The 19204-nt window shown below is 35.0% G+C and overlaps 1 protein-coding gene across 4 annotated transcripts in view; it reads left to right on the top strand.

Moving 5' to 3' along the window:
• Positions 1-19204, top strand: part of ATAD2B (ATPase family AAA domain containing 2B) — a 168182-nt gene that overhangs the window by 91205 nt on the left and 57773 nt on the right. For all 4 annotated transcript variants that reach the window (XM_055327103.1, XM_055327102.1, XM_055327101.1 and 1 more), the window contains exons 16-18: positions 4721-5032; positions 8500-8635; positions 17250-17436. In XM_055327103.1, the coding sequence (XP_055183078.1) occupies positions 4721-5032; positions 8500-8635; positions 17250-17436 (635 nt within the window). The remainder of the gene's footprint in view (positions 1-4720; positions 5033-8499; positions 8636-17249; positions 17437-19204) is intronic.

Raw genomic sequence — 19204 nt, 5'->3', positions numbered from 1 at the left:
CAAAGCCTTGTGCTGCTTTATGGGAGAGGGTGGTATTTGGTACAAAATCCAGTCTTTTCCCTTTTTGAAATTTGACCCCTTTGATTTCCTGCTACTTTTGTGATATTACTTTATTAGAGTATCAGACTGGGAATTCTTTGTAGATTTTTCTGTGAATTTGTCACAGAATGGTCCTTAACTGAAATAAGCAGAAGTCTTCAAATAATTTTGGAAATTCCCTAAAAGATAGGTGTTTTACAATTACTTACTGTTACCCTGTCTACCATCTGAAATACTACACTCTTAATCCTTCATCCTAAATATAAGAATCTTAGTTTCCTTTTTCATTTCCAAACACCACTACTTCTCATTATTCCAAGTGATTTATTTTAGCTCTTAATCAGTTTCTTAAGTTTAAACATTTTAAAGACATAATTCTTATAGGACTAAAAAACTTTTCTTGCCTTTTGTGGGTGGCAGCGGCAGCGGCAGCGGTGGCGGCGGCGGTTTAGAATCTGCTTATATTTACACCATTTTCTTCCTGGAGAGTGATGTAAAAATCCATTATAACTAAATGACTTCTGTTTTTGATTTTGACATATATTCCATGTAAGAAGCCAGTTTCACATTAAAACAAATCAAATGCAGGTCTTCAAACAGGAATGATATAGTAATAAATTTTAAATTCATTATGAACTTAGCACTTTCTGTATCCCGAACATGTTTTAACATACACGGGTTCAGTTCAGTGAAATTTATGCCTAACAAAAAGAATATGTAGTCTTGATGAAACTGCAAAGACAACTGACCTCAGGTTAGAGGTTATGGATTTGGTAACTTTTACCTTGAAATAAATTCCCAAGTATGTGGATGGGTTTGCATGCATAATAGGTGAGATTTTTAAAAGTAGTCCTTACATAATTTCAATGTCTAGGTCACATGCACAAATAGTAGGAGCTTAAGGTTATGAGGATCTCAAATCTAATCCTGTTTCTCTATTCATTTTCACAAACAATGAAAGTGTATCAGTGAGGCGTCTATCTTGTGGGCCTTCATTACGTTTGCTGTTTTACTTCTACAATAACTTCGTAAAATTTTAGTATTTCACTTGTCTAGTCTATAACCTTTTTGTATTTTCAGTTTTTCAGACAAATTTCCATAAGTGGCAGTATTTAAGAATGCTTTTTCTTGAGATGCCTTGCTGGCTCAGTCAGTACAGCGCGCGACTCTTGATCTCGGGGGTCGTGAGTTCAAGCCCCACATTGGGCATAGAGCTTACTTTAAAAAAAAAAAGAATGCTTTCCTTTGGTATCTAGATATTTGTATTCATCAGAGTATTAGGATTGTAATGGTAGAATTATTAATATGATTATGGAACTCTTATGAAAGGGATGTTGATAGTTTCCTTAATATCAGCTTTTAACTGTAATAGCTGTATTTCCTGTGTATACAAAATGATCATATTATCTATATCTTTTTCTAAATCAGGACCCTTTGGAGAGTGAAAAAATATGGTTTTATTTTTTTAAAGATTTATTTATTCATGAGAGACTACAGAGAGAGAGAGAGAGAAGAGAGAGGGAGAGAGAGGCAGAGACACAGGCAGAGGGAGAAGCAGGCTCCATGCAGGGAGCCCGATGTGGGACTTGATCCTGGGACTCCCGGACCATGCCCTGAGCTGGAGGGAGGCGCTAAACTGCTGAGCCACCCAGGGATCCCTTATGGTTTTAATTACAACAAGACATGTGACCTTAAATATAATCTCTTTAGCCATGATTATCATGTAATTTTAATTTTGTTTTAGAGTTTAGTAAAGGAAGCTACTAAGCCAGTACTTCAATTTTTTGTTTAGAATATCAGAATCACTTAAAAAGCTTTCTGAAAATGCACATTTATGATATTAAATCACCAGAGATTCTGATTTACTAAGTTTGTTGGGAATCTATTTTTTTTTCAATTTCGTTGTTTATTCAGATCAGTAGTCAATATTGAAAACTACAGATATAAACCAATAATTCTCATTCACAGGAAAATGTAATGAAGAGAAATCTTCTCTATTATAGTCTATTGATTATGGTAATCCAAGTGAAGATTTATTTAAGTGGAACTTATTGTTGATAAACTTTTAACTTATCTTAGTAGATTAAGAAAAAAGGAACAGTACATTGCTATTATGTATGTTACTAACATTATGTCAAACAGACGTTATGGGCATCATTTCTACATAAAATACCTTTTAGTGGCTGCTTTTCTGTTTTGCATTGTTTCTGAGCTTTTTATTTTAGCTTTTTAAAAAAATTTAAGCTTTTGCTTAGAAATAGGATCATGTGGTATGTTTACCAACTGTGTATATGCTTTTAAAGAAGAAAAACAAATGTGGTTGCTTATATTGTTTGAAGGTGGTTTATTTTTTACTTCCTTTGAAATGGATTATTTCACTATTTGTAACTGAGCTGGTATTGTATGGTTATTTTGTTGAATGAATATAACTAAGAGATGTTCAGCATAAGAAAAGATACTTTTTTCTCAGGTTTATTTATTGAGAAATAGAATAGAAAATGAAAGACTAATGGTAAATTTGGTTATTCTGAAGAATTATTTGGGAGATTGGTTGCTGTCATGGGACAATGTTAGTGCTTAATCTAGTTATAGTTTTCAAATTAGATTTTCACAGGTCATAATAAGTTTTCCCTTCACTTTGAATAAATATTTCTTTAAGAATGTAATATTTTTCTGTTTTTTCATAATTTTCATTGAAATTTTTATTCATAGAAGTTGGCTTAATAATAAAAGAATTTAGATTTCTTTAAAAAAAAGGAAAGAAAAGCCCAGTAGATATAATTCTTCCATTTTTTATGGCAGTAAATGGTAACCTTGCAGTTAGTTATACATTCCCAAACTATAACCTTGGAGTTACTCCTTTCTTTTTTTCATTCATTCTTTCACTCAGGAAATATTTATTGGATACTTATTGAATGCCAGGCCAGGCCTTATTTTCAGTATATGAGATATGTTTAGTGAACAAAACTGATGAATTACCTATATCCTCACAAAGCTCACATTCTAGTTGGGGAAGGTAGACCATAAACATATTAGGTAAATGATAAGGTGGCACATGCTATGGAAAAAAGGGATCAGAGTAAGGAGGATTTTTCTGTTTTTGTAGGACTTGATTAAAGGATCATGGCCTTACTAATAATAGGGATATATATATAGTTAGTTGTAGATGTGTGGGTCACTTGCAGTTTAATTTATATAGTTCTGTGCCTTAATGTTCTTTTTCTGTCACTTAGTCTGGGGCTATTTCTTTTCTGCTCATGGTTTTCCTTTCATTATTTAAGTGTTGCACAAGGTTATTGCGAAGTATAAAAAGATAAACTTGATGCCACTCTGAAGAGCTTAGGGTTTAAAATTTTATTTTTTTAATTTATTTTTTTAAAGATTTACTTATTTATTTATGATAGAGATAGAGAGAGAGGCAGAGACACAGGAGGAGGGAGAATCAGGCTCCATGCTGGGAGCCCAATGCGGGACTCGATCCCGGGACTCCAGGATCGCGCCCTGGGCCAAAAGCAGGCGCTAAACCACTGAGCCACCCAGGGATCCCCAGGTTTAAAATTTTAAAACTAGTTTGAGTGGTTCCCAATGCTGGCATAACTGATAAAGGTGGCCAAATGCAAGTTTAATTGCTGATATGAAAACAACATGGCTGGTTTGAGTTTTTTTTCTCTTTTTGTGGTTGAGACCTAACAGTTTGTGTGTTTTTGTATTTGTTGCTTAAATGAGTGAAATGACTTAAAAGCACTGTAGGCTTGATCTGTTAACTACATAATCAGTGAAGTATGGGTAATGGACAATAACCTGCGTTGGTATAACCCTTAGAACTAGATTATCAGTTATTTTAAGCTAAACATATATATTAAAAGGAAGTTAACATTGAAAATCAATGAATTCTTATTCCCTTTAATACGTTTGAAATTATCAGAGATGATGACAACTTTAAAGTATAATTTTTTGAGTAATTAGATATAAACTTACTGTGGCTTTCATCCATAAAGTTGGTAGTAGAGTAGATCTGTTCTTGAAATTTCTACATATGTTCTACTTTGTACTACTCCCTGATATATGTTTGGTAATTAGTAATATTAGAAAAGTTTATAGGTAAGTGTAATGTCATGAGGACTAAACTAATGATTAGGAATATTGATAAAGGATTGAGATGAAACGTGTTCTTTAAAAATCTTTCCTGAAGAAAGTTGTACATTAATTATAATCAGTGATTTTGGCACAAAATACATGGCTAGGTTTTTTTTAATTAATTTATTTATGATAGAGAGAGAGAGAGAGAGAGAGAGAGAGAGAGGCAGGCAGGCAGAGACACAGGAGGAGGGAGAAGCAGGCTCCATGCTGGGAGCCTGACATGGGACTCGATCCCGGGACTCCAGGATCGCGCCCTGGGCCAAAGGCAGGCGCCAAACCGCTGAGCCACCCAGGGATCCCACATGGCTAGTTTTGATATCATTAGTTCATGCTTTGTTAATTAAAATATTCAAAACCTTTTTAGTCTCACAGAATAATTTTATTAGGTGACTTAAATGGTCAGATTTTGCTGATAAAACTGCACGTAATTACTGATTTAGTGTTAATTATTTCCTTTGATAAAGATGTATGTATTTGCAAACTATAGTTGGTACTGGGAGAATAAACTTACCTTTGTTATTCTTTTCCTTTTGTGCATTAGGTTATTGTGGAGCTGATATCAAGGCCCTGTGCACTGAAGCTGCTCTGATTGCCCTGCGGAGGCGTTACCCTCAGATCTATGCTAGCAGTCATAAACTGCAGCTAGATGTTTCCTCAATAGTGCTCAATGCCCAAGATTTTTACCATGCAATGCAGAATATTGTGCCTGCTTCTCAGCGTGCTGTCATGTCTTCGGGACATGCACTATCCCCCATCATAAAACCACTGCTGGAAAGAAGCTTCAACAACATCCTAGCAGTCTTGCAAAAAGTGTTTCCTCATGCTGAAATTAGCCAGAGTGACAAGAAAGAAGGTACTATAAAGTACTTTTTCATATTATTAAAATGAAACACGTACAGACATAAATTTGAGTTTCCTCATTAAGGTTATTTATGTGTTATTCTTTTACATTTGCCATGAGGATAGAAAATATATCTGTTTCACTCACCGGGATATATTCAGGCCTGGCATATTGCCTAGCATATGGTAGCTGCCTGGTAAATCTTTGTCAAAAGAAAGAATGAATGTTCTGTTTGTTACCTCTTGGGACATTCTATCTTTTTTTTTTTTTTTTTTTTTTTAAATTTATTTATTTATGATAGTCAGAGAGAGAGAGAGAGAGGCAGAGACACAGGCAGAGGGAGAAGCAGGCTCCATGCACCGGGAGCCCGACATGGGATTCGATCCCGGGTCTCCAGGATCGCGCCCTGAGCCAAAGGCAGGCGCCAAACCGCTGCGCCACCCAGGGATCCCCATTCTGACTATCTTAATGTAGAAGTTTTACTATCTTTAGAAGAGTTGACTATAATAATGATGGCTTTCATTTATTATAAAGCTGGTACATAAATTGTCACTTATTAATCCTTGTAACAGTCGAGGGGGGCAGGTACTTTTATACTGTGAAGGAGGAGACTGGGAGGCTTAGGAAGTATTCACGTATTTGAGGTCATTCAGTAATTCTAGGGCTTACTCTAGACCCAGGGCACCTGACTCTAGAACCTGGGCTCTTAACTGTGTTGCTTATAATGTTCCCCTTGGTATAAATTCATCAAATATATTTTGTTGTTACTGGCAGGACACTATGCAGTGTGCTCTACTAATGTAGTGTAAGGGAGTAAATTAGAACCTGGTTGTAAAAGGTCTTGAATTCTAGCTTCAAGATTGGACCTGAGATAAAAATAGAAAACTGAAAAAAAAAAATAGAAAACTGCCTTTAAAAAGTCCATTTACAGGGAACCTTTCGGTTTATATACTAACTAGGATAAGGTCTGTGAACTTTGAAGAGAAAGTAATGAGTTTTAGTTTTCTTAATTTTCTCAGTTCCCAGTACCTTATTTGGCAGGTAGTCTGCACCAGAAAATTGTTCAGTTCATTATACTAACATTAAAAATATTATATACAGTAAAAATCATCAATAGTCCATGCATTTTGCTGTCTTTATAAATTATATTTTTTGGAAACTACTTTTCAGGGATAGAGTCTAATGAAATATCACATGGATTACTTGATTTCCTGTTTGTCAAACAGGGAGGGTAATAAACATTTTATTATGAATATTAAAATATTATGAGTGAGCCAGGTACTCTGCCATGAATTTTGCATTTCTTATCTCTGATTTTTGTAACTGAGGATATGTATCTTTTCCCCAAATTTTTAAAAAAACTTCATCATTTTTAGAAAATCATCAAAATCATAGTTTCCCATTTGAGAGATTATAATAGTTCCTTTTTTTTTTGCTTTTTATTTTTTAAATTTGAATTCAATTAACACATAGTGTATTATTAGTTTCAGAGGTAGAGTTCAGTGATTCATTAGTCTTATACACAATGCTCATTATATTATGTGCCCTCCTTAATATCTATCACCCAATTACTGCCCCCCCCAGCAACACTCAGTTTGCTTCCTATGATTAAGAGTCTCTTCATTTGTCTCCCCTTTCTGATTTTGTCTTGTTTTATTTTTCTCTTCCTTCCCCTATGATCCTCTGTTTTGTTTCTTAAATTCCACACATGAACGAGATCGTATGATAATTGTCTTTCTCTGACTTATTTCACTTAGCATAATACACTCTAGTTCCATCCACCTCATTGAAAATGGCAAGCTTTCATTTTTCTGGTGGTTGAATAGTATTCCATTGTGTGTGTGTGTGTGTGTGTGTGTGTGTGTGTGTGTGTGTGTGTGTACCACATCTTTATCCATTCATCTGTTGATGGACATGTGATGATAGAGTTCCTTTATTTTCATTTGAGAATTTTTTATGGCATTATTATCTGTTTTCTTATAAATTTAAAAAACAAGTGTAAAGTATGCTTTAGTTCAAATTTTTTTTTCATGTACCTACCAGTGGAGAAGAGAAACCAAATTTTGATTTTTTTAGTTTATTTGATGATTAATAATTATCTTTTATTTAGGTATATTATTCTGGTTTGTTTTGATCTTAATATTCTTCTTAGGTTGGTATATGAAATTATCACTCAAGGTATTCAATCATTTTTCATGTTAATTTTTGCAATATTAGTTGTACTAAGTATTTAGCTTATAAAATCCATTGAAATCTATACCTGTAGCACAGTTCAGTACCTCTTTTTTTTTTTGGAGAGGAGTGTGACTTCTATTAATCTTAATTCCTCTCATTTCTCCTACATGTGTAGCATTGCTTTTTTTGAACGAATTGACACTTTTGTTAGGTATGTATGAAGCACAGCTATTAGTACCCACCCAGGTTGTAGTGCAGATAAATTTTTTAGTATTGCACTCTCAATAGAGATTATAGTTCAGTTTGTCCATTGAGCTATAACAGATGGCAGACCCATATAGAGACTAATATTACTTGAATGACTGCATTTTTAAGATTGGTTTTGTTTCCTTGGAATTCTTGATTCTCTTAACTAGATGTATAGATGTGTGTATATGTGTACTATGTTAAAAAATAAGTCAGTTTGTTCCTTGTTGCTTTTTTAAGAGTTGGCCATAATTCAAGCCCCTAGTAGCTAAGCAAGGTATTGTATATGAAATACTGGTTTTGGTCAAAATAACTTACAGATTTTTAGTAAATATGTGGGTGTTTTGTGAGAGTATCTTTTTTTTTTTTTTTTTTTAAATACCTGGGATTTGGGATGCTGGGTGGCTCAGCGGTTGAGCATCTGCCTTTGGCTCAGGGTGTGATCCTGGGGTCCTGGGATCGAGTCCCGCAATGAGCTTCCTGCATGGAGCCTGCTTCCTCTGCCTGTGCCTCTGCCTCTCTCTCTTTCTCTCTCTCTCTCATAAATAAATAAAATCTTAAAAAAAAAAAGTACATGGGATTTTTTTAAAATAAGAAATTTATTTATTTGAGAGAGAGAGAGAGAGAGAGAGACTGACTGGGCAGAGAGGGATAGAGGGAGAGGGAGAAGCTGACTCCCTGCTGAGCAAGGAGCCTGATGTGGGGCCTGATCCCATGACCCTGAGATAATGACCTGAGCCAGAGGCGGACTCTTAACCAATTGAGCCACCTGGGCACTCCAAGATGACATTTCTTTTCCAGACTTCTTATAGTTAGTCAGTGAAGTCTTCCAAATCACATCTCGTAGCACTTAGTCTGTAAAGGTAAAAGAATTCCATTAATTTCATTTACAAATTACTTAAGAAACTGCAGTTTGTCAGTTTTCCTGGTTGATCTGCATTATTTGATAGGTAACTGATTAATGTCACATAATTTTAAAGCATTTATCTTAGCTTTGATGGGGTACTAATATTAAAGGACTTTATAAGCCTCATAATCTTTGTGAATTTTTTTAACAGATATAGAAACTCTGATTTTAGATGATAGTGAAGATGAGAATGCTTTATCAATTTTTGAGACCAGTTGTCACTCAGGATCACCAAAGAAACAGTCATCAGCTGCTGCTGTACATAAACCCTACCTTCATTTTACAATGTAAGTAACATATCAATTTTTTAAAAAATTTAGAGTGATTTTTACTAGCTTACGGTTAGAATTATGGTATATTTTTACTTATGGTTATAACTTTGAGGACTTTTTTTTCTGCTGTTTGGACACAATTCTGGGAAACTTTTATTGTATATGCTTTTGTGTGTGATAGTAAGTTGGGTTATTGGTCAATTAAAGATTATTTTTTTCTAAACTGTGTGTGTTTTTTTTTTTTTTAGGAGAGTTATTACTTTATTTTTATAGATTTTATTTTTTTGAGAAAGAGCGTGCATGAGTGGTGGTAAGGGCAGAGGCAGAGGGAGAAGCAGATTCCCCACTGAGGTGGGAGCCAGCTGGCAGGGCTTCATGAGCTGAGCTGGAGATAGATGCGTAACTAACTGAGCCACCCAGGTGCCCCTCTTTTTTATTATTTTTTTAAAACCAAGGTGGAAGGATTGTCTTTAGAAAGCTCATATCCTCAGGTTTAATGCCTTTTATTTTGAACTAAAATAGTCAAATGTGAAATATTTATCATGATCTGGAATATATTAATTTGTAACAAGTGTCAGATGATAGTTTAGGGATTCTAAGACTACTAAAAAGATTCTGAATTAGGAATTTCTCATTTGGCAGATAAACAGGTAACTTTTTGATTCCCCAAAACCTCATTAGTTTACACTTTCCCTGATTCAAATTTGATAGTTTTTCTATTTACATTTACCTTTATCCATGTTAAAGCAGCTTTTGTCATGCACTTTTTATTGGTTAAACAACATTAGTGCTAATGTAATGTTAAATTAAGGACCCAATAGTTTTCAGATACTTATTAGCAGCTTCATCACTTACTTTTACATAATTAGCATGATAGTTACAGGACCATAATGCTCTGTCAGGTAGGTCTAATAGCACTTTTACTAGAAAAGGCTAGATTGATTGTATGTACTTTTAAGTAATTTTTTTTAGAGATATTTTGAACAAATTTAAATATGCAACTTCTTGAAGTTTCTCCCATGTAGATTTTGGTGAAATGTTAATTTGATTATTTGCACTGATAAATCTTATTTTTTATTTTTTAAAATGAGGCTTAAGTTACTTTCATTTACTCTTCTTTTTCTTTTGTTCTTTAACAGCAGATTCTTCTAATAGAAACTTTTCTTCTATTCCAGATTCATTCTTTTATGCACTCAGGGACACTTTCTTAGGTTTTTTTTTTTTTTTTTCCAGCAATTTCGCAAATCTGTTTTATTGATGGCTAAGGGAAAAACAAAAAAAATGTTTTTCTGACTCTCACCTGGCTACTCTGTGTGCATGTGTGTGATTTGTTATTTATTTGGATTTGAACTATATAATAGAAGCTAAGAAACTATCATCAGGAGATTTGTTCTAATTTTATGGGATAGCTCTGTTGTCAGTAACGTGATACAGAAATAGATTTTGATATTGGAAAATTTCATGGGTGGTTTTGAGGCTGACTTTTTATTAAGAACATTCTCTATCATTTAATGTATATCATTGGTATGGCTTGTTTTTGTTTCGTTTAACTTGTTTTGAAGGAATTGGGTTAATTTTAGCTTCTTTTACCTAAAATTTGTAGTTCATAATGTGATTTTTTTTATTTAATAGAGGGACAGCTATATACTAGAAATAGGCTTTTTTTGTTTTAGATGTTTTGATAAATTCTATTCATTTCTTTATTCTCCAATTTTCTCAATTTTTCTTTCTTTATTCCCCATTTTCCCAATATTTATGTTTTTATACCTGGCACTGTACTGGGTGCTGAAAACATAAGCATAAGTAAGATATAAAGTAGTTCTTACTCTGGTAAGGTGACAGACATTGTGATATGGCTGAAGTGTTGTGATACCAGAACTAGAAGTTTCCATTGGGAAGTCTTGGCAGAAGAAATGGTGATGTTTGCTGTCCTCAGTATGAAGGGATGAGTTAGCATCTGATGCTCCATACAAACTAGGCATGTGGTAGGTATATAAAGCCTGAGGCTTTATATGTAGCAATACATATAGGCCTTGTATCAGTCATACAGCATTTGTGGTATCATCATTTTATAGATGAGGAAACTGAACCACAATGAAAAATAAGTAAATTACCCGTGATTAAGCTGCTAGCAGATAATAGAGCTAGGGTCTGTGCTGTTTGTTTCCTATGATCCTCTTTTTTCTATGATACTATGTGATTTCCAAATTGATTTCTGAGATTAATAGGAAGATAGAGAAATGTATTGATTTTTTGGGTAGGTTGAACAGTATAATTTTCACACTTTCCAAGAAGCATACACTTTAGAATAGAGGCTTTTAATACGGGCTAAACATGGAGGGGGGGGTTATTGGTTTGGCTTGGCTTTGTGTTTGAACAAGTGTTAGCATGGGTTAGATCAACACAGAAAAAGTGCTCGATGGGTAGAAAGCATGAGTTTAATATTGGTCTCCAGGAACACTAGCTTGGGCATTGCTGGTGGGTTCTTTTTTCTGGGAATAGTTTCCTAAAACAATGTTGAAACCTTTATTTAGATTTAAGGTGAAATAGAAGTCAAGATATTTAAAGTCTACCAATCTTGATAGAAAGCCCTTATGATTGAAAATAAGTTTTCTTTCTTACTGTATATTACCATAAGGGGATTAGAAACAGAGCTTTCTGAGGTTTTCTAAATGAAAATAGCTTTGTTTTTTCTGATTAGAAAGATGATATACTCTATAGAAAATTCAAGTAATAAAGAAGAGCATAAAGAAGAAAGTAAAAATTAAAGCCCAAGCACCTGAAGGTAATTTTTGTTAAAGTTTTGGTGACCACACTTCCATATTCTCTCTATGCGTATAGACAGACCCACATATTATTTTATGTAAATTAAAATCTTCCTGTAAGGCTAATGTAATTTGTTTTTTTATCTATGTTGGGAAAGTTATTTCATGCCAGTATATTTTTTAATGTCATTCTTTTAAAATAGCTATATAGTATTTTTATCTTTTGGATGTTCCATAATTTTTATAACCTTATTGATAAAGATTGAAATTTCCAATTTTTTTCTTTTATGATAGATATGTGGATCTGGATAGGCATCTTTCTCAGTATACATTTTTAATACCATTATCTGATTCATAGCTTAGGGTAAATTTTTAAAACTGTGATTGCTATGTCAAAGGGTCTATATACTTAAAAACATGATACAGGTGGTTAAATTGACTTCCAGAATAGTTGTACCAGTTTACATTTTCAGCACTGATATATGAGTGTTATTTTTCCTATACCCGTGTCAATTCTGAATACTGCCTTTTTAAATCTTTGCCAACCAGATAGATGAAAATAATATCTTCTCACTTGTTTGAGTCATTCATTTGTTCTTTCATATTTACTCATTCAGATAATATGTCAAAGTGCCCATCATGTGCCATATGTTGTCCTAGGTACTTGGAATATGTCAATCAATAAAATGGACATAGACCCCTGATATCATTCAGCTTATTTTAGATGGAGATAGACAATAAAACAGTAAGTGTAATAGATAAAATTTTAGAAGATATGTACTTTGAAAAAAATGTAGAGAATGCTTTAAGAGGTAAGGGAGTCCTTGGGAGTGGAATGAATTGCAGAATATTCTTGGATATACATTATGTGACATAATTGCCAAATTTAATTTTGGAAAATTTTGCCTTTTTCCATTACTACTAGACATGAGAAAACCAATTTTTCCAATGTCTACTCACTAATGGTAATAAATTAATTTTTAGTTTGTCAATCTAACAGAGAAAAGATGTTTTTATTATTTTTATTATTTTTTTTCTCTCTGTTAATAACTACTAAATCTTCCCCCCTCCACCTATAACTACCAAACCAACCAGCCTGCCTCCCTCCCTCCCTCCCTCCCTCCCTCCCTCCCTCCCTCCCTCCCTCCCTCCCTCCCTTCTTTCAAAGGGAGGGGCAGAGAGTGAGTCCTAAACAGACTATGAGCAGAGTGTGGAGCCTGGTGCAAGGCTTGATCTCACCACCTCGAGATGATGACCCAAGCCAGAACCAAGACTAGGATGCCCAACTGACTTTCCATTCAGGCACCCCACCAGATCTTTTTAAGGCAACATTGGTCTTGAGCTTTAGACTATCTCTAGCTCTCTGTTGCCCTTGGTGTGCTACACATCTTTCATATGTGCTGGATTGCATCTCCCCTTCTTGTTCTGCGAGTCTGGTGAGCTACCATCTGTGCAGGTGTTACAACTAGAATTGGACATTGTCCTCAACTCAACTCCTTCCTTTTTCTTTCTTCTTTATCTAGTCAATGTCTAGGTCCTGTGAATAAATTTCATCTCAGGCTGTTCCTTCTTACCCTCTCTGACCCTGTTCTTGTCTAGATTATCATTAACATCTCATGACTGGGTTATTATTGAAGACTCCTAATTGGTCATCTTTCCATCTTTCCTCCTGTTTTGTCTTCTTTCAAACCCTTTCCTGTACTGTGTAGTGATCTAGAGTTATCTTCCAAAAACATGTATATAATCATATCATTTCCCCTGCTTAAGCTAATATGCTTCCTCATTGTCTTCAGTGTCCATCCCAAACTTTTAACATGGCTTATAAACCCTTAGTAGTTCTTCATAGTCTGATTCTCCTTCCCTCCTTTCCTCCCTAACTCAAACCTTTACCCATACATTGCCCTAAAACCTTAAAAGAAGTTAGCTGTATGATCTCCAAAGGGCCAGGGGCCTTTGATCATTTATACATCCTATTTTAACTCTTAGAATTCGTCCTTTTTGCCTTCAACCTGTTGGGTTTGTGTTTTGGTAACCTAGGAAAGCCTTTGTTGAGTCTCTCATTGAGGTCTCTCATGGCATTCTGAGCAGTGCTGCTTGTTAATCGCACTGAATTATGTTGGTTGTAGATTTCCTTTTTTTATTCAATACTATTCAAGTATGAGCTCTATAATAACTGATATTGTTAGAAATCCAGGGCTGAAGGATTTAGCATAGGATTCATTCTCCAATTATTAAGTGAAATCAATGAACATTTAAAAAACTGTTATGTTTCTATTTTCTATTTGAATTATCTGTTTATGTACTTTGCCCAGGAAGCTGTTTTCTGTTAAAATCTTATGAACATAAGCTCTTTATACATTAAGAGCTGTTCTGTGGGATGCCTGGGTGTCTCAGCAGTTTAACACCTGCCTTTGGCCCTGTGCGTGATCCTGGGGTTCCAGGATCGAGTTCCGCATTGGGATCCTTGCAGGGAGCCTGCTTCTCCCTCTGCCTGCCCGCCCCCCCCCATCTCTCATGAATAAATAAATAAAATCATATATATATATGATTATGATATATGTATGTATATATACATATAACATAAACTATATATAGTTTATATATAAATTATATGTGTATATATATAAACTATTCCTGTTGGGGCACCTGGATGGTTCAGTAAGTTAAGCATCTGCCTTTGGCCTGGGATCGAGCCCTGCATCACGCTTCCTGCTCAGTGGGGAGTCTGCTTCTCCCTCTCCCTCTGTTCCTCCCCCTGCTTATGCGCACGCTCTCTCTCTCTCAAATGAATAAATAAAATCTTAAAAAAAAACTGTTTCAGATTCTTTGTCTCATTTAGTTGTTTTCTGTTTGGTTCAGAGTGTAATTTTTGAGTTACAGAAGTTTGTAGAGTTTTATGAATTTAAAATATACAAATCTCTTGTTTTTTCTTTTTCTTTGTCAGAATTAAATTTGTTTTGTGAAATGAGGATCTGAATCTTCCCTATTTTAAAACAACACTTATTTTATAATCCATTCCCATTTCATTTATTTTTTGGGCTTATTAATCGTATATGAAATTCTTTGAACTACGGTGAGTTAGTTCCTGGGCTGCCTATTATATTCTGAATGGGTGTTTGTTTTCTTTGGTGTATTCTACATTATATTCTATTCTGTGTTATAATATATTTCAGTATAAAGTAGTGTACATCCTAACACAGTGGTTCAGTTTAGCAGTTATATGGACCTGAATGAGAATTTGAATTCTTTCACCATCATTTGTACAGTCATACCTAACTTCTCTGCGTCTTGGTTTCCTCACTTGTTTAATAAGAGGAAGCTACGTTTTTCATAGGATTGTTAAGGAAATTAAAACTTTATTCATGAAGTGCTTATTACTAAAACAGTTTTAAATGTTCTGAAATTGGAGCTAGGGCATTTTACCAAATATTCTTGATGTTCTTATTTGACTGTTCTTTCAGATGATATTAAGTTCTTTTTGCGATTAAGTTTTAAATCTCCCATTCTTCCTCAATTTTTTTATATTGATGTGAATATTTTATTTTAATGTTTTCTTCATTTTTATTTAAATTCTGGTTAACATTTAGTGTAATACTGGTTCTGGGAGTAGAATTTAGTTAATTATTTATTTTTAAAGATTTTATTTATTTCTGAGAGAGAGAGAGAGAGAGAGAGACAGACAGACACACACATAGGCAGAGAGAGAAACAGGCTCCATGCAGGGAGTCTGATGTGGGACTTGATCCTGGGACTCCAGGATCATACCCTGGGCTGAAGGCAGACACTTAACTGTTGAATCACCCAGGTGTCCCCGGGAGTAGAATTTAATGATTCATCACTTATATTTAATACCCAGTGCCCAACATAAGTTCCCTCCTTAATCCCTGTCACCTATTTAGCCTGTCCTCTACCCACTTCCCTCCATCAATCTTTAGTTTGTTCTCTGTAATTAAATCTCGTACGGTTAGTGCCCCATCCTCCCTCTCCTTCTTTTCCCCCTTCCACTATGTTCATTGGTTTTGTTTCTTAAATTCCACATAGGAGTGAAAACTTATGGTATTTGCCTTTCTCTGACTGACTTAATTCTGCTTAGCATAATACCTACACTCTAGCTCCATCCAGGTCATTGCAAATGGCAAGATTTCATTCTTTTTGATGGCTCAGTAATATTCCATAGTGTATATACCATATGTTCTATTTATTTATTTGTTTGTTTGTTTTTTTTGTTTATGATAGTCACAGAGAGAGAGAGAGAGAGAGAGAGAGAGAGAGGCAGAGACACAGGCAGAGGGAGAGGCAGACTCCATGCACCGGGAGCCCGACGTGGGACTCGATCCCGGGTCTCCAGGATCGCACCCTGGGCCAAAAGGCAGGCGCTAAACCGCTGCACCACCCAGGGATCCCCCCCCTTTTTAAAGATTTTATTTATTCACTAGAGAGAGAGAGAGAGAGAGGGAGAGGGAGAGGGAGAGAGGGAGGCAGAGACACAGGCAGAGGGGAGAAGCAGGCTCCATGCAGGGAGCCTGACATGGGACTCAGTCCCGGGTCTCCAGGATCACGCCCTGGGCCAAAGTTGATGCTAATCCGCTGAGCCACCCGGCCTGCCCCCCCCCCCCTTTTAAAATATTTTATTTATATATTCATGAGAAACAGAGAGAGGCAGAGACACAGGCAGAGGGAGAAATATATTCTTTATCCATTCATTAGTCAATGAACATTTGGGCTCTTTCTATAATTTGGCTATTGTTGGTAATGCTGCTTTAAACATAGGGGTGCATATGTCCCTTTGAATTGTAGTTTTGTATCCTGTCGGTAAATACCTAAATTGCTGGATCTCAGGGTAGTACTGTTTTTAACTTTTTGAGGAACCTCCATACTGTTCTCCAGAGTGGCTGCACCAGTTTCCATTCCCACCAACAGTGTAAGAGGGTTCCCCCTTCTCCACCTCCTCCCCAGCATCTGTTGTTTCCTGTGTTGTTAATTTCAGCCATTCTGACAGGTGTAAGGTGGTATCTCATTGTGGATTTGATTTGTATTTCTCTGATGGTGAGTGATGTTGAGCATCTTTTCATGTGTCTGTTGGCCTTGATGTGAATACTTTAAATATATGAAATAAAATACCATAAACTATAGTTAACTATAAATGGGTTAGGAAGAATTGACATCTTTATAAATTGCCTGTATTATCTATAGTGATAGTAGATAAACTTGTTTCATTTATCATTTTAATGGTGCTCTAGAATATTGAGAATGCAAGTTGAATTTAGTTTAATATATTTTCCTAAATTTGCTTTCTCTGTTGTAGTTCTTTAGATATTATGTATTAGGATATGGACATTTAGTTTTTATTGGCCCCAAACCAAATTTTACTGCCTGTGAAAAAGTCCTAGATTTTTTTTTCTATCTTAAAAATTGTGGTAAATAAAATATACATAAAATTTACCATTTTAACTATTTTTAAAAATGTCCTATATATTGGGTAATCTGATATACTTATTTCTTTGTTGAAGTAGGATTGTTAACATTTCACCTTGGATAATTGATAGCTAAATCCCACTTGCTGTCTGAAGCATTTTCCAAGTTGATATACATAGTATGATAAGGTGAATACACAGGTATTTTTACATTGTTTTAGAAGGAATTTTTATACTTTTACATCTTGGTTATTAAAATGGTCAGAGGGATCAACATTTTAAAAGCATAATTAATGAAAGAATGATTCACTGTACTTAAAAAATAAGGATAAGAGAAAGTTCTGTTAATTTGAAGTTACATTTTTTATTGTAAATATTTTACCTAATTTTTCTTCCTGATCTTCAGAGTGTATGGTTTTGAAATGATTATCATGTCTTAATGTATTACAGGTCACCATATCATCAGCCAACCTCTTACAGGCCAAGATTATTGCTGTCTGGAGAACGAGGCTCAGGTCAAACTTCTCACCTTGCTCCAGCACTTTTGCACACTCTAGAAAAATTCTCTGTGCACAGACTAGATCTCCCAGCACTTTATTCAGTTAGTGCCAAAACACCTGAAGAATCATGTGCACAGGTAGGTTTGTACCATATTAGAGTACTTTTAACTTTCTTATTTTTTATATCTCTGTAGTGTGTGTAGATAAAGTTTTTTCAAAGAACAGTAATGTCAATATTAACTTTTTGTTGGTTATTCATTAACATTCAAATATTAAGGCTGAGGATCCTTTTGATAGATATATTATGTTTAAAAGTGAGCTAATTGTTTCCCCATGATATTTCATTATTTTCTGAAATTTCAATATTCTCTTTCTTATGTTAAAGTTTTATTAAACATTGTAGAAAGGAAGTTTCTTTTTGCTCCTTCCTTCCTTCCTTCCTTCCTTCCTTCCTTCCTTCCTTCCTTCCTTCCTTCCTTCCTCCCTCCCTCCCTCCCTCCCTCCCTCCCTCCCTCCCTCCCTCCCTCCCTTCCTTTTTTATTTATTCATGAAAGAGAGGGGCAGAGGAAGAAGCAGGCTCCACGCAGGGAGCCCGACGTGGGACTTGATCCTGGGTCTCCAGGATTAGGCCCTGGGCTGAAGGCAGTGCTAAACCGCTGAGCCACCGGGGCTGCCCTCTTTTGCCTCTTTCTCACCCACTTTTCAACGCTGTGGTTTCAGAGCCTTTCTAGACTTATGTCTCTACATACCTAAGAAGGGGAAATGATAACCAATTTGAGATGCCAGAATTTAAAATTAATGTAGAAAAGTGATAGCAATTTAAAAATTATATGTATTTGCACCAAGAGTCAAGTGTGATACTTGATTTTTAACTACTTTATATTTGCTGTTTTGTGAAGTGCAAAGTTCTAATGAGGCTGTTTATATTCCTTGAGGTTTTAATATATAACTATGAATTTATTGTAAGTGTGTCAATGTTAGATCTAGAGGTGAGGGGAATAAGTTTTTTGAGCTAAGGGACCATGTCTTCACCATTTCTGTCTCTCTGACACAGTGCCCAGCTCATAGTAAGTACTCATTGAATGTTTAAATTAAATGTTTCTTATGAATAAATTAGAGGAATGTCACTTTCTACTTTGATATTTAGCCTACTTTTAAGAGATGAGGTGACTACAGTAGTAACACTGAAGAGCATTGCACATAATTTTTTTTCAGATATATTTTATAAATATTTAACACCTACACATACTGCCTAATTGAAAACCTTTCTATACCTTGTAGCAAGAAATGTGTATTTAATTGTCCACAGTGTTGATGTCATTCTTTTTTATTTACAGTTGTTTGGGTATCAACATTCTAGTAGCACTTCACTACTTAGAAAGCCCTAATTAATTTTTTTTTCTAAAACCCATGGCTTAAATAAAAAAACCATATACCATTACTTTGTTCCAAGCTTTATACATTTAACTCATCCCAACTGTGAGTATTTTCCAATAATGTTGATTTATATATTTGTTCATATCTTTCCTTTTCAGCGAGAAAAAATTATTGCAGTTTGTATGCAAGTAAGAGAATTACTCAGTACCATTAAAAATAAATCCAGGGAGAGAGAATCTAAACAGTCACTAATTGTGGAAGAAGAACTTGGAGTATCAAAAAAGCACTAAATCCAAATAGTTTCACAGGTCAATTCTTTTAATCTTAAAGGATAAGATCATTTTGATGCTAAACTGAACTACAAAGAAAACCATAAGACTAATCTCACATAGGCAATGGTCATAAAGTGAATATTACAAATAGATTCTAATAGCACACCAGAAGAGTAGTATACCGTTTTTGAAGCATGCAAATTTGGGGCACGTGAGTGTCTCAGTGGTTGAACATCTATCTGCCTTTGGCTCGGGT

The sequence above is a fragment of the Nyctereutes procyonoides genome, unplaced genomic scaffold, assembly GCF_905146905.1.
Source record: "Nyctereutes procyonoides isolate TBG_1078 unplaced genomic scaffold, NYPRO_anot_genome, whole genome shotgun sequence".
In the NCBI taxonomy this organism is placed as follows: domain Eukaryota; kingdom Metazoa; phylum Chordata; class Mammalia; order Carnivora; family Canidae; genus Nyctereutes; species Nyctereutes procyonoides.
This window is presented reverse-complemented; position numbering and strand designations above follow the sequence as displayed.